The sequence below is a fragment of the Salmo trutta genome, chromosome 23 (genome assembly GCF_901001165.1).
Source record: "Salmo trutta chromosome 23, fSalTru1.1, whole genome shotgun sequence".
Classification (NCBI taxonomy): domain Eukaryota; kingdom Metazoa; phylum Chordata; class Actinopteri; order Salmoniformes; family Salmonidae; genus Salmo; species Salmo trutta.
This window is the reverse complement of record NC_042979.1, coordinates 25597675-25614505: the sequence shown is the minus strand read 5'-3', so window position 1 is coordinate 25614505 and position 16831 is coordinate 25597675. Positions and strand designations below refer to the sequence as shown.

Sequence of the window (16831 nt, the reverse complement as noted above, 5' to 3'; positions counted from 1 at the left end):
ATACCGTTCACAAGTTTGGGATCACTAAGAAATGTCCTTGTTTTTACAAGAAAAGCACATTTTTGGTCCATTAAAATAACATCAAATTGCTCAGAAATACAGTGTAGACATTGTTAATGTTGTAAATGACTATTGTAGCTGGAAACGGCTGATTGTTAATGGAATATCTACATTGGTGTACAGAGGCCCATTATCAGCAACCATCACTCCAGTGTTCCAATGGCACGTTGTGTTAGCCAATCTAAGTTGATCATTTTAAAAGGCTAATAGATCATTAGAAAACCCTTTTGCAATTATGTTAGCACAACTGAAAACTGTTGTTCTGATTAAAGAAGCAATAAAACGGGCCACCTTTAGACTAGTTGAGTATCTGGAGCATCTGCATTTGTGGGTTCGATTACAGGCTCAAAATGGCCAGAAACAAAGGCCTTTCTTCTGAAACTCGTCAGTCTATTCTTGTTCTGAGAAATGAAGGCTATTCCATGCGAGAAATTGTCAAGAAACTGAATATCTCGTACAACGCTGTGTACTACTCCCTTCACAGAACAGCGCAAACTGGCTCTAACCAGAATAGAAAGCAAAAGGACAAGTACATTAATGTGTCTAGTTTGAGAAACAGATGCCTCACAAGTCCTCAACTGGCAGCTTCATTAAATAATACATATTCATTAAAAAACACCAGTCTCAACGTCAACAGCGAAAAGTCGACTCCGGGATGCTGGCCTTCTAGGTAGAGTTGCAAAGAAAAAGCCATATCTCAGACTGGCCAATAAAAATAAAAGATTAAGATGGGACAAAGAACACAGACACTGGACAGAGGAACTCTGCCTAGAAGGCCAGCATCCCATCTGACTTGTTTTGCTGGTACTATTTAATGAGCTAGCTAGTTAAAAAGCCTGTGTGTGCAGAGCGGCACCAGAATTAAAAACACATCTTACCTTTTTGTAGTTAATAAATCCAATGTGAAACGTGATAACTAGGCCCATAGAGCTCACCAGTTTGTAGTCCTAAAACCCAGAAATAAGTTACCTCTGGTTTGTTCAACCATCCCTATAGGAAAGATGAATGGGGAAAGAATAGGGTTTTGGACTAAACTGCAAAAATAAGGTCTGCGGTTAACACAGGCTTAGGAGATCTTATACGTTTTGTTCTATGAATTAATAGCAGTCAGTAAACATGACCTTTATGAATTTGTGATTGAATTTGTGATTAATTTAGTTTTTTTATTATTACACAAATTCTAGCAAAATTCACAAAAAGTGACGTTATCTGATGAAGATTATCTCATAGAACAAAATGTATAAGATCTCCTAAGCCTGTGTTTACCACAGACCTTATTTTCGACATTTCCAAAAAAAACATTAATCTTCCTCATAAGCTTTGTCCAACAATCCATGACGGAGTTAGTGACTACAAAAAGACACCATTACTATTTCTCTCTGTAGTATCCTTAACTAGCATTGAAAAGTTAATCCATTCTTCTCTAGCTAAAAATCTTTCTCCCTATGTTCTGAATCATGATTGTAACGTTAGTACAGTAGCCTATGCTTCGGAGGGGGGAGGATCAGGTAGCCTAAACACACATACACTGGCAAAAATGTTCAGCTTGTAGGCAGACACTGGAATATGTTTCTGAGTGACAGAGTGAGGGCTTTGCGAAGGCATTTTTTTGTGGGACTAGAAAAAATGCCTGGAACGTAAAATAACATTATTAACCGGTTCCCATGCTTTTAAACAGTTCTGCTCCAGATCAGTATGGATCACTTTCATTCCAGGTTCCATTTCTGTTCCTTGAAAGATTCCGTTATTTTTGGAGGGAGGGGGGTTCTGTTCCCTGAACCGGTTTCTTGGGTCGTACCTCCACCTACCTACAGTAATAATACTTGGAGATATGTGAGATTGCTATCTGAAACGGCACGATTTTCCATAAGATGTGAACCTTTAAGCTAAATGAAATCTAAGATGATACTATCACCATGTGGACTTCATTTCAGAGAGAGTGAGTTAGCCGTGAATGAGCAGCCCAAATATTCAATAGTTATCTTCCATTATGAACTGCTCTGATCCGAAATCAGATGTTAAACAAATTAGTTTCAGACTAACTTGACCTCTTGCTCCAAGTTGTTCTGCAAGCAGAAAGAGGTTACTAAGCCATTACTCAAATCAATGGCTTTTCCTAGTGTTTCTGGTTACCAAACATATTTCAACCATCTTATACGTGTGGACCAGTGGAATGCTGGTATGCTGACTGTGACACCAGATAGGGTTATGGTCCTTCATCTCCATTCCAGATGGCAACACAGTGTGACCATATAGCTAACGCTGGCTCTCCTGATACAGTTGAAGTTGGAAGTACATACACCTTAGTCAAATACATTTAAACTCCGCTTTTCACAATTCCTGACATTTAATCCTAGTAAAAATCCCTGTCTTAGGTCAGCAAGGATCACCAGTTTATTTTAAGAATGTGAAATGTCAGAATAATAGTAGAGAGAATGATTTATTTCAGATTTTATTTCTTTCATCACATTCCCAGTGGGTCTGACGTTTACATACACTCAATTAGTATTTGGTAGCATTGCCTTTAAATTGTTTAACTTGGGTCAAACGTTTCGGGTAGCCTTCCACAAGCGTCCCACTATAGGTTGGGTGAATTTTGGCCCATTCCTCCTGACAGATCTGGTGTAACTGAGTCAGGTTTGTATGCCTCCTTGCTCGCACACTCTTTTTCAGTTCTGCCCACACATTTTCTATAGGATTGAGGTCAGGGCTTTGTGATGGCCACTCTAATACCTTGACTTTGTTGTCCTTAAGCCATTTGCCACAACTTTGGAAGTATGCTTGGGATCATTATCCATTTGGAAGACCCATTTGCGACCAAGCTTTAACTTCCTGACTGATGTCTAGAGATGTTGCTTCAATATATCCACATAATTTTTCCTCCTCATGATGCCATCTATTTTGTGAAGTGCACCAGTCCCTCCTGCAGCAAAGCACCCCCACAACATGATGCTGCCACCCCCGTGCTTCACGGTTGGGATGGTGTTCTTCGGCTTGCAAGCCTCCCCCTTTTTCCTCCAAACATAATGATGATCATGGCCAAACAGTTTTATTTTTGTTTCATCAGACCAGAGGACATTTCTCCAAAAAGTACGATCTTTGTCCCCATGTGCAGTTGCAAACCGTAGCCTGGCTTTTTTATGGCGGTTTTGGAGCAGTGGGTTCTTCCTTGCTGAGTGGCCTTTCAGGTTATGTCGATATAGGACTCGTTTTACTGTGGATACAGATACTTTTGTACCTGTTTCCTCCAGCATCTTCACAAGGTCCTTTGCTGTTGTTCTGGGATTGATTTGCACTTTTCGCACCAAACCACATTCATCTCTAGGAGACAGAACGCGTCTCCTTCCTGAGTGTTATGACGGCTGTGTGGTCCTATGGTGTTTATACTTGCATACTATTGTTTGTACGGATGAACGTGGTACCTTCAGGCGTTTGGAAATTGCTTCCATGGATGAACTAGACTTTTGAGGCCTACAATTTTTTTTCTGAGGTCTTGGCTGATTTCTTTTGATTTTCCCATGATGTCAAGCAAAGAGGCACCGAGTTTTAGAGGTAGGCCATGAAATACATCCACAGGTACACTGCCAATTGACTCAAATTATGTCACGTCCTGACCAGTAAAAGAGGTTGTTTGTTATTGTAGTTTGGTCAGGGCGTGGCAGGGGGTGTTTGTTTAGAGTGTTTCGGGGTTTGTTGGGCTATGTTCTTGTTAGTCTATTTCTGTGTTAGTTCTAGTATGTCTATTTCTATGTGGTGTTTATTGGGTTGACCTTCAATTGGAAGCTGCTGCTCCTCGTTGCTTCTAATTGAAGGTCCTATTTAAGAGGGGTGTTTTTTCTATGGGATTTGTGGGTCGTTGTTTCCTGTTTTGTGTTCGTGCACCTGATGGGACTGTTTAGTGTCGTTTGTTGTTTTTGCATGCGTGTTTCTTTTGTTTTCCTTCTTTAATAAAATAAGAAGATGAGTTTACACGTTCCCGCTGCGTTTTGGTCCAATCCCTACAACGCCCATGACAAATTATGTCAATTAGCCTATCAGAAGCTTCTAAAGCCATGACATCATTTTCAGGAATTTTCCTAGCTGTTTAAAGGCACAGTCAACTTAGTGTATGTAAATTTCTGACCCACTGGAATTGTGATACAGTGAATTATAAAAGTGAAATAATCTGTCTGTAAACGATTGTTGGAAAAATTACTTGTGTCATGTACAAAGTAGATGTCCTAACCGACTTACTAAAACTATAGATTGTTAACAAGAAATTTGTGGAGTGGTTGAAAAACGAGTTTTAATGACTCCAATCTAAGTGTATGTAAACTTCCGATTTCAACTGTATATTTGCTATTGCTCTAGAAGGGCCTCATTCTACTCAGAGGGACTGACAGGCATACATTAGATACAGGTGGGGAACAGGTGTTAGTCTGTGTGTGCGTCATAGTGGCTGGTAAGGTCTAGTGCTAACTGTTTGCAGGTGTTGATTGAGTCAGGCATATACAGTATGTTTTCTCGGTCTTTCAGCTGGGAAATATATGAATGTATGATACAACATGTACAGTAAGAAAAACCTCTGTCTACACTATTTCCGCTTAGGAGACAGTCAGTATTCGACAAGGTCATATTTCTTCTGCATCAAAATACTGTTGTCCTCTATCCATTGATTTGGTGATTTTCTAAGCTCCCTGACTGTCTAGCTTTCATTTCAGTGATTATTAGCGAGCTGGACACTGCATTTATGTAGGAACATTGTCATTTCACCACAGTTTTGATTTGGTTTTAGAGTTTGTTTCCGCCCCCAAAATGTATAAAAATGATATGTACTGTACTGTGTGCCTTCATAAGGTATTTATACTCCTTGACTTTTCACATTCAGCCTGAATTAAAAATCAATAAAATATTTTCTCTTACTCATTTACACACAATACCACATAATGACAAAGTGAAAACTTTTTAATAATATTTGCTAATATTTTGAAAATGAAATACAGAAATCTAATTTACGTAAGTATTCACACCCCTGAGTCAAGTCTTTGTAGAAACCTCTGACGGCGATTACAGTTTTGAGTCGTCTTGGTATGTCTGTATTAGCCTTGCACATTCTTCCTTGCAGATTTTTTAATCTCTGTTAAATTAGATGGGGAGTGGCAGTGAACAGCAATCTTTACATCTTTCCACAGATTTTCAATGGGAGAATGGGATTTTTGCTGGGCCACTCAAGGACTTTCATATTCTTGTTCTGAAGCCATTCCAGCTTTGCTTTGGCTGTATGCTTGGGGTCATTGTCCTGTTTGAACATAAATCTTCGCCCCATCTAAGGTCATTCGCACTCTGAAGCAGGTTCTCATCAAGGATTTGCCTGTATTTGGCTCCATTCATTGTTCCCTCTATCCTTACCAGTCTTCCAGTCCCTGCAGCTGAAAAGCATCCGCAAAGCATGATGCTGCCACACATGCTTCACGGTAGGGATGGTGTTAGAAGGGTGATGAACTACCTGGTTTTCTCCAGACATAGAGCTTTGCATTCAGACCAAAGAGATCAATTGTCTCATCAGGCCACATGCTCTGAGTATTTCATGTGCCTTTTTGCAAACTGCAGGCGTGCTCTCATGTGCCTTATTCTCAGGAGTGGCTTCTGTCTGGTCACTCTCCCATAAAGCTCAGATTGGTGAAGTGCTGTAGAAACTGTTATCCTTCTGGCAGGTTCTCCCATGTCAGCCAAATAACGTTGTAGTTCTGTCAGAGTGATCATTAGGTTCTTGGTCACCTCCCTGACCAAGGTCCTTTTTGCCCGGTTGCTCAGATGGCCAGCTCTAGGCAGAGGCTGGGTAGTTCTATATTTTTTCGATTTCCCAATGATGAAGACCACTGTGCTCTTGGAAACGTTCAACACTCTACAAATTGTTTTATACCCTTCTCCAGATATGTGCCTCATCACAATTCTCAGAGATCAACGGATAGTTCTTTGGACTTCAAGGTATCGTTTCTCCTCTAACATGCACTGTCAACTGTGGGACCTTTATATAGACAGGTGTGTTTATTTCTAAATCATGTCCAAACAATTGAATTGGCCGCAGGTGGACTCCAATCAAGTTGTAGTGACATCTCAAGGATGATCAAAGGAAATTGGATGCACCTGAGCTCAATTTGGATTGTCATAGCAAAGGGATGTGAGTACTTATGTAAATGAAATATTTCTGCATTTCATTTTAAATACATTTGCAAAAATGACTCAACATGTTTTCACATTGTCATTATGGGGTATTGTGTGTAGATGGGCTGTAACACACACAACAAAATATGGATAAGTATGAATATCTTCTGAAAGCACTGTGTGTATATATTTATACACAGACATGCTCAAATTTGTTGGTACCCTTACAGCTCATTGAAATATTGCTTAATTCCTCCTGAAAAGTGATGAAATTAAAAGCTATTTTATCATGTATACTTGCATGCCGTTGATATGTCATAGAATAAAGCAAAGAAGCTGTGAAAAGAGATGAATTATTGCTTATTCTACAGAGATATTCTAAAATGCCCCGGACACATTTGTTGGTAACCCTTAGAAAAGATAATAAATAATTGGATTATAGTGATATTTCAAAGTAATTTGTTTCTTTAATTAGTATCACACGTTTCCAATCTCGTAATCAGTGATTCAGCCTATTTAAATGGAGAAAAGTAGTCACTGTGCTGTTTGGTATCATTTTGTGCACCACACTGAACATGGACCAGAGAAAGCAAAGCAGAGATTTGTCTGAGGAGATCAGAAAGAAAATAATAGACAAGCATGGTAAAGGTAAAGGTCAAGGCTACAAGACAATCTCCAAGCAGCTTGATGTTCCTGTGATAGCAGTTGCAAAAATTATTAAGAAGTTTAAGGTCCATAGAACTATAGCCAACCTCCCTGGGCACGGCCGCAAGAGGAAAATCGACCCCAGGAAAATCGACCCCAGATTGAACAGAAGGATAGCGCGAATGGTAGAAAAAGAACCAAGGATAACTGCCAAAGAGACAAAAGCTGAACTCCAAGGTGAAGGTACGTCAGTTTTTGAGTGAAAGTGGGCTCCATGGAAGAAGACCCAGGAGGACCACTTTTGAAAGAAAAACATTTAAAAAAACAGACCTGAATTTGCTAAAATGCATATTGACAAGCCACAATCCTTCTTGGAGAATGTCCTTAGGACAGATGAGTCAAAATTGGAGCTTTTTGGCAAGTCACATCAGCTCGATGTTCACAGATTAAAAAATGAAGCTTTCAAAGAAAAGAACACCATACCTACAGTGAAACATGGAGGAAGCTCGGTTATGTTCTGGGGCTGCTTTGCTGCGCCTGGCACAGGGTGCCTTGAATCTGTGCAGGACACAATGAAGTCTCAATGAAGGCATTCTGGAGCGAAACGTACTGCCCAGTGTCAGAAAGCTCTGTCTCAGTCGCAGGTCATGGGTCCTACAACAGGAAAATGACCCAAATCACACAGCTAAAAGCACCCAAGAATGGATAAGAACCAAACATTAGACTATTCTGAAGTGATCTTCTATGAGTCCTGATCTGAATCCTATCGAACATCAATGGAAAGAGCTGAAACTTGCAGTCTGGAGAAGGCACCCATCAAACCTGAGACAGCTGGAGCAGTTTTCTCAGGAAGTGTGGGCCAAAGTACCTGTTAACAGGTGCAGAAGTCTCATTGAGAGCTACAGAAAATGTTTGATTGCAGTGATTGCAGGTGTGCAACAAAATATTAGGTTATGGGTCCCATCATTTTTGTCCATACCATTTTCATTTGTTTAATTATTTATTTAAATAATCAAAAGCAAAGTCTGATTTCTATTAAATATGAAATAAACAGTGGTGGATGCCAATTACTTTTGTCAGTTTCATGTTATTTCAGAGAAAAATTGTGCATTCTTTGTTTTTTGTGGAGGGGTACTGTCATGCCCTGACCTTAGAGAGCCTTTTTATTCTCTATTTTGGTTAGGTCAGGGTGTGACTAGGGTGGGTACCCTAGTTTTTTGTATTTCTATGTTTGCCTTGTATGGTTCCCAATCAGAGGCAGCTGTCTATCGTTGTCTCTGATTGGGGATCATATTTAGGAAGCCACCTGTTGTTTGTGGGATCTTGTTTTTAGTATTGTTCCTGTTGAGCCCTACAAGGCTGTACGTTTCGTTGGTTTCTCTTTTTTTGTGTTGTTGCTGGTTATCATTAATAAATATGATTAACCTACCCCACGCTGCATCTTGGTCCGACCATCATTACAACAACGTTCGTTACAGAAGATCCCACCACCCACGGACCAAGCAGCATGCCCAGGAGGAGCAGGGATCCTGGGCCTGGGAGGAAAGCCAGGAGTGGAGGACATCCTGGACGTGAGACGAAATCATGGCAGGAGACAGAAGCCTGCCATGGAAGCTAGCGGAGGCAGCGAAGGAACAACAACGATGACACCGGGGTTCGCGGCCACGACGGAAGCCTGAGAGGCAGCCTCAAAAATAAATGGGAGGGGGGGGGGCACACGGGGTGGTTGGCGGAGCCAAGGTGGGAACCAGAACCAACTCCCTGTACTCACCGTGTGGAGTTGGTCACTGTTCAAGTGCCATGTTTTGCGGTTCTACGCACCGTGTCTCCAGTGCGCCTTCACAGCCCAGTGCGTCCTGTGCCAGCTCCCCGCACTTGCCGTGCGAAGGTGGTCATTTGTCCAGGACGCGTTGTGCCAGCTCTACGCTCCAGACCTCCAGTGCGCCTCCACGGTCCAGTATATCCTGCGCCGGCTCCACGCCTCTGTGCGTCTCCCCAGCCCGGTACGTCCTGTGCCGGCTCCACGCACCCAGCCTCCAGTGCGTCTCCCCAGCCCGGTACGTCCTGTGCCAGCTCCGCGCACCAGGCCTCCAGCAACGGTCGGCAGTCCAGAGCCTCCAGCAACGGTCTGCTGCCCGGAGCCTCCAGTGACGATCCATGGCCCAAAGCCTCCAGTGACGATACATGGCCCGAAGCCTCCAGTGACGATCCATGGCCGAAGCCTCCAGTGACGATCCATGGCCCGATGCCTCCAGTGATGATCCATGGCCTGGAGCCTCCAGTGATGATCCATGACCCGGAGCCTCCAGTGATGATCCATGGCCCGGAGCCTCCAGTGATGATCCATGGCCCGGAGCCTCGAGTGATGATCCATGGCCCGGAGCCTCCAGTGACGATCCATGGCCCGGAGCCTCTAGAGACAATCCAAAGTCCGGAGCCTCCAGCGACGGTTCCCAGTCCGGAGCATCCAGCGACGGTTCCCAGTCCGGAGCCTCCAGCGACGGTTCCCAGTCCGGAGCCTCCAGCGACGGTTCCCAGTCCGGAGCCTCCAGCGACGGTTCCCAGTCCGGAGCCTCAGGCGGGGGTTCCCAGTCAGGAGCCTCCGGCGACGATCCACGGTCCGGAGCCTCCGGCAACGATACACTGTCCGGTTCCTCCGGCAACGATCCACGGTCCGGAGCCTCCGGCGACGATCCAAGGTCCGAAGTCCCCGGTGACGATCCACGGTCTGGAGCCTCCGGTGACGATCCATGGTCCGGTTCCATGGAAGCAGAGGGATCCGCGAGCGGAGCGGGGTCTACGTCCCGAACCGGAGCTGCCACCGAGACTAGATGCCCACCCGGACCCTCATCCATAGAGTCAGGTTTTGCAGCCAGAATCCGCACCTTTGGTGGGGGGGGGGGGGAACTGTCACGCCCTGACCTTAGAGAGCCTTTTTATTCTCTATTTTGGTTAGGTTAGGGTGTGACTAGGGTGGGTACTCTAGTTTTTTGTATTTCTATGTTGGCCTGGTATGGTTCCCAATCAGAGGCAGCTGTCTATTGTTGTCTCTGTTTGGGGATCATATTTAGGCAGCCTTTTCCCACCTGTTTGTGGGATTTGTTTTTTTGCATTGTTGCTGTTGAGCCCTACAAGGCTGTATGTTTCGTTGGTTTCTCTTTCTTGTTTTGTTGCTAGTTATCATTAATAAATATGATTAACCTACCCCACGCTGCATCTTGGTCCGACCATCATTACAACGACGTTCGTTACAGGTACCAACAAATTTGAGCACGTGTGTGTGTGTGTGTGTGTGTGTGTGTGTGTGTGTGTGTGTGTGTGTGTGTGTGTGTGTGTATATATATATATATATAGTAGCAGGCAAAAGGTTGGACACACCTACTCATTCAAGGGCTTTTCTTTATTTTTACTATTTTATACATTGTAGAATAATAGTGAAGATTTCAAAACTATGAAATAACACATATGGAATCATGTATTTACCAAAAAAGTGTTAAACAAATAAAAATATATTTTAGATTCTTCAAAGTAGCCACCCTTTGCCTTGATGACAGCTTTGCACACTTGGCATTCTCTCAACCAGCTTCATGAGGAATGCTTTTCCAACAGTCTTGAAGGAGTTCCCACATATGCTGAGCACTTGTTGGCTGCTTTTCCTTCACTCTGCGGTCCACCTCATCTCAAACCATCTTAATTGGGTTGTGGTCAGGTGATTGTGGAGGCCAGATCATCTGATGCAGCACTCCATCACTCTCTTTCTTGGTGAAATAGCCCTTACACAGCCTGGAGGTGTGTTGGGTCATTGTCCTGTTGAAAAACAAATGAAAATCCCACTAAGCGCAAACCAGATGGGATGGTGTATCGCTGCAGAATGCTGTGGTAGCCATGCTGGTTAAATGCCTTAAATTCTAAATAAAGCACCGACAGTGTCACCAGCAAAGCACCCCCACACCATCACACCTCCTCTTCCATGCTCCACGGTGGGAACCACACATGCGAAGATCATCTGTTTACCTACTCTGCGTCATCAGAAAGACACGGCGGTTGGAACCAAAAATCTTACATTTCCACCAGTCTTATTACTCGTGTTTCTTGGCCCAAGCAAGTCTCTTCTTATTGTTGGTGTCGTGGTTTCTTTGCAGCAATTTGACCATGAAGGCCTGATTCACGCAGTCTCCTCTGAACAGTTGATGTTGAGATGTGTCTGTTACTTGAACTCTGTGAAGCATTTATTTGAGCTGCAATTTCTGAGGCTGGTAACTCTAATGAACTTATCCTCTGCAGCAGAGGTTACTCTGGGACTTCCTTTCCTTTGGCGGTCCTCATGAGAGCCAGTTTCATCATAGCGCTTGATGGTTTTTGCGACGGCACAAAGTTCTTGAAATGTTCTGGATTGACTGACCTTCATGTCTTAAAGTAATGATGGACTGTCATTTCTCTTTGCTTATTTGAGCTGTTATTTCCATAATATAGACTTGGTATTTTACCAAATAGGGCTATCTTCTGTATACCACCCTTACCTTGTAGAGCGTGACAATGTATATGTTCGTTTCAGGTTTTATTTACACTAAAACCACCCACGGGACAGATTGGACCCTGTAAGTAGGCTATGTTTGACACCCCTGCTCTAAGAGCGTCTCCCCTTCCATGGAAAAAAGCCCTGTGGCGGTATGAAGCATGTTCGCTGTGGTTAAACCATTTAAGTCTATGTTAAGTGCTGCTATTACAATCCTGACTTAACTCTGCTGTTTTCTCCTTCCTGCTCCTTACAGGGGAAGGTTAGTTCAGTCTAGGCTAATTGATTTGCCTGCCTGCAGTGCCTGCTGTGCTAAAGCACTGCCTGTTTGTCTAATTGGCCTCAAGTCCTCCTCATCTTAGATAGTGTAGTTCCCAGGTGACCTTAGAATAATGCCAGGCACTGCAGGTTACAGCCCATTCAATACACAACAATATATGTCTTTCACTGCTGACTTAAGTAATTTTCTCCACCATTGATCAACTGCTGTATTCATAACCCTTAGGAGGGTCTCCTCAGCCCACAGCTCCTCATCAACAGCTCACAGACCCCACCATGTCATGTTACACAAACAGAAAGGCCTCCTGTGCTTGCTTCCACAGACAACAAATGGAAGGAAAACCAAAACAATGGAGGGCACTATGGTACACACTACAGCCCCACCATTTTGAAACTATTGGTATTTGTTCTAGCTCTCAACAGTCCAGAAGGAATGGTTCCCAAATTAGTATTTTAGTATATTAGTATAAACCAATTTAGTATATTAATTGATGGGCAAAGTGGATGGAATGAGGTGGCTGTTTTTTACCCTCTTTTCACAGAAAATGAAGCTTATTGTGAGGAACATTATGGTCAGAAGTCCATTGAGAGAGGTACAAGGAGTTTCATTTCACAGGGTGATCTTCTGAATGGTAACTGAGTGTTACAGAGGAGTGGATTGAGGTCTGCCTCCATAAGACAACAGAATTCTTATCTGTCTGTTAGTTGACAGTTAAGGCTTGAACCCCGACAAGGCTGCTCGCGACTTTATTTCACTGTGAGTCTGTCCTTTCTTTCTCTCCACAGAGGTGAACCTTCTAGAGGAGCTCTCGCTGCAGGTGTCCAACAGCAGCAATGCCTCCATGTCTCTGGATGTTCAGAGGTGTCCGGTGCTGCAGGTGGGACAGTACTCCACCCTGGCCCTGCCCCTAGCAGAGCTCTTCACTGACGGGTAAATCTCCCCACACACGGACGTACACACACACACACGGACGTACACACACACACACACACACACACTCACACACACACTCACACTCTGAGACTGACGCTGTGTACCGGCATTGTGTTGTACAGGTTTGCAGATGAATTCAGTCTGTTGGTGCAGTTGCGAAGCCCACAGCGAGACGAACGCAGTGTGCTCACCCTGCTCAGCCATGACAGCCACATCCTGCTGCAAATACGCATCAGCGCATACACACTCACCTTCATCAGCACGCAACAGCGCCACTACGAGTGAGTCTGTGTATGTCTATCTGCCCGTCTGTGGCGATTTTGCAAAGACAGGCTTTTTTTGTGTCTCGGGTAGATGTAATTAAAAATAAAAAAAACTTTTGTTTTAATTTTTCAAAGATATGTTTTTTTGTTCATTTTCCAAAGCATTTTATTTCTGGATTTCACTGTTTTGCATTGACAAGGCAGTTGTCCCACACCCTGACTTTTGATCTTCTGCTATGTATTTCAATAAGAAAAATTTAGATTTTTTGAAAATAGTTAATGCCCTCTTTAAAAAAAGAGTAAAATAAATGAAAGCTATGTACTTTTTAATGTTCATAAGCACTAAATATATATTTAGTTTTACAAAATACGGTTGTCCCACAGTTTTACGTCATCACCATCACACTGAATAAAGTGATCAATTGTAGTATTTATCAATATTTTACAAATCAATTCACACAAGAACTGGGAAGTGACAGTGGCGAACAAGGATATGAGGTAGAGAGTATGTGATATTATATTTCTACCTCCAAGAAAAGTCACTTTGAATTTCTCAAGATTAGAGAATATTTTATTTTGTGTCTGTAATGAAGATTTCCAGGTTATTACCACCATAAAGTGTAAAATGGGTTTACCCCTCCCTGCTCAGTACTGCTTATCACTTAATCTTTTACTGTGTTTGTAGCAATGCATTTGACCATTTGACCATTACCCTGTCATTACACAGTCATTACCACCATAATCTACACAAATTTGTTCAAAAATATATTTGAACAGTAAATAAATATCACACTCCTGTCTTTAGGTGTAAAGCACTTACTTGTTCTCAATATAACTACTTAAAAATGATAAATACATAACAATTTTAACAAGTAATGATATTGTTTATGGTAGCCTCAGTGCAGGTTTACAAGCACAGGAAGCAAACAGACATATGTATTCAATAAGGAATTCAAATCATATTTTCTAAATAAACCAGGTAAACTAAATAATCCTCAAACCCATTTTGTTTTTGATTCATTTTTAAACTAAAATGTAATGTTTTATGATGTGATGTAAATGCTTCGTGCGGAAGGTGTTTTGGGACAACGGAGTAAATTCCATGTATTGTTGAATAAAATGGTCACAGCCAATTCCAGTTGGCTCCTGCTAAAATGAGAAAAGTATTTATGTTGCTAAAAGTATTTTTCAAGAAACTAAATATTTTTTCTAAATAAGACATGACAAAAGGGCCCAGTTGCAACATTGTGTGTATGTGTGTGTGTGTGTGTGTGTTGACTGAGGGTGAAACGATTCAAGGGCTGTTTTTCTAAAGCCTACTGGCAGGTTGCTTGTTCCTTTCTTCTTAAGCCACAGTGAATTTTAAGCAATACATCACTGTTAGACAGACAAAAGACTTGGCCAGAAGATGGACAGAGTCATTGTGTTGCCTTGGTACTTGTATAGTGCATGAGATTTTAGAGGGCCAACATGCACCACACACTTCACATTATTGCCAAAACAGAACATAACAGAGACATGCACTTCCTTCTCAATAATGTTTGCCATACTGTATGACATCACCCATTGCAATGTTTTGACCTGATTCCCAGGTTCCCGGTCAGTGGTCTGTCTGATGGCCAGTGGCACCACGTATCTGTGAGTGTGTCATCTGTTAGGCTGGCGCTGTATGTGGACTGTGCCTTGGTGGAGAGTGTGGACTGGGTGTACCAGGGTATGGGCATCACCCCTGAAGGCCTACTATTGTTGGGAGGGATCATAGAGGGCTTCGAGACACCCTTTGAGGTACGTACTGGACTTACCGTTCCACCTCTTTATTTCCTCCCCTTTCTCTTCTTTTCCTCCTCTCCAGTTCCATTCTCTTTTCCTCTGTTGTCTCCTCCTCTCCTTTTCTCTCCTCTGTTCTCCTCTTCTCTCCTCTCTCCTCTGTTCTCCTCTCCTCCCCTCTTTTCTCCTCTCCCCCCTGTCCTCTTTTCTCCTTTCCTTTCCTCTACTCTCTCCACTCCTCTCCTCCCTTCTCCTGCATGTTTCCATACAAGAGGATGTATCTGCCTAAATCATCATGCAACATACCAGCAACACATTATGCAACATAGGCTATACATCTTTATCTCCTGCTGTTTAGAGTGACTCAATAACTGTGTGCCCTTTGAATGTTGGGTAATTTATCATAGAAGATCAGTACCGGTCTGCAGGATGTAGGTACTGTCAAATCTTATAGCTAAAAAACACTGTGAATCAGCACACTGTATAGGAACCCAATGGTCTAGCTATCCCCCTACCCAACCTGTAAGGGAGGTTTAGGGGGGTGAGATGGGATGGGGGCTCCTCTCATTGCCCTGAGCCCACCAACTGCCCCCATTCCCCAAGACACATGAAGACATCCCTGTGCTATCCATAGCAGCAGTCAGAGCTAGTGTTTATGAAGGATGCGTGTTAGAGCGTACAGTATGAGTGCAGAGCAGAAGGGGGGGGGGGGGCAAGAGGAGAGGAGAGCAGAACAGACAGCAGGCAGCATCTGGCTTTGTGCTCAGCTCAGTCCAGAGCCAAGATTGATTCTCCATCGCCTTCTCTCCTACAGCGACAGGTCTTTATGACAACCCCTCTGAGGATTGAGCTTCCTCTCGCTGAGGTGGTAACAGTCTTCTCCCGCTAGGTTCCTCTTTACTGGAACTTTAGCACACCTCCATTTTTCACCTTAACTATCGTCCACTTCAGGACAACTAGGGGAGGAAAACACCTTCCCCTGTCTGTGTTTTAAGTGTTTATTGTCAGTTGATCCATTTCCTTACTCTACAGTCACAGCACAATAAAGGCTGATATAGATGAGGCCTTTGCTAATGGGTTTCCGTGAAGGTTAAGCAGGCTTAAAAACAGTTTTAAATGGTTTGTTGTTCCTCCACAGAGGAAAGGTAGGCATTTGTGCAGACAGTTCCTTTAGGTCTGTGAATATATATATATACTGGAAAACATATATAATCACAACATGCAACAATTTAGAAGATTTTACTGTAAATAAATTCATTAGACCCTAATCTATGGATTTCACATGACTGGGAATACAGATACAGTTGAAGTCGGAAGTTTACATACACCTTAGCCAAATACATTTAAACTCAATTGTTCACAATTCCTGACATTTAATCCTAGTAACAATTCCCTGTCTTAGATCAGTTAGGATCACCACTTTATTTTAAGATTGTGAAATGTCAGAATAATAGTAGAGAGAATTATTTATTTCAGCTTTTATTTATTTCATCACATTCCCAGTGGGTCAGAAGTTTACATACACTCAATTAGTATTTGGTAGCATTGTCTTTAAATTGTTTAATAACTTGGGTCAAATGTTTTGGGTAGCTTCCCACAATAAGTTGGGGGAATTTTGGCCCATTCCTACTGACAGAGCTGGTGTAACTGAGTCAGTTTGCAGGCCTCCTTTCTCGCACATGCTTTGTCAGTTCTGCCAAAAATGTTCTATAGGGTTGAGGTCAGGGCTTTGTGATGGCCACTCCAATACCTTGACTTTGTTGTCCTTAAGCCCTTTTGCTACAACTTTGTAAGTATGCTTGAGGTCATTGTCCATTTGGAAGACCCATTTGCGACCAAGCTTTAACTTCCTGACTGATGTCTTGAGATGTTACTTCAATATATCCACATAATTTTTCTTCCTCATGATGCCATCTATTTTGTGAAGTGCACCAGTCCCTCCTACAGAAAGCATCCTCACAACATGATGCTGCCACCCCTGTGCTTCACGGTTGGGATGGTGTTCTTCGGCTTGCAAGCCTCCCCTTTTTCCTCCAAACATAATGATGGTCATTATGGCCAAACATTTCGGTTTTTGTTTCATCAGACCAGAGGACATTTCTCCAAAAAGTTGTTCTGGGATTGATTTGCGCTTTTTGCACCAAAGTACGTTCATCTCTAGGAGACAGAACACGTCTCCTTCCTGAGCGGAATGACGGCTGCGTGGTCACATGGTGCTATACT

At 42.8% G+C, this 16831-nt stretch overlaps 1 protein-coding gene across 2 annotated transcripts in view; it reads left to right on the top strand.

Moving 5' to 3' along the window:
• The window catches only part of LOC115159667 (collagen alpha-1(I) chain), a 144110-nt gene that overhangs the window by 31145 nt on the left and 96134 nt on the right, over positions 1 to 16831 (top strand). For both annotated transcript variants that reach the window (XM_029709609.1, XM_029709611.1), the window contains exons 2-4: positions 12431 to 12575; positions 12701 to 12859; positions 14434 to 14626. In XM_029709609.1, the coding sequence (XP_029565469.1) occupies positions 12431 to 12575; positions 12701 to 12859; positions 14434 to 14626 (497 nt within the window). The remainder of the gene's footprint in view (positions 1 to 12430; positions 12576 to 12700; positions 12860 to 14433; positions 14627 to 16831) is intronic.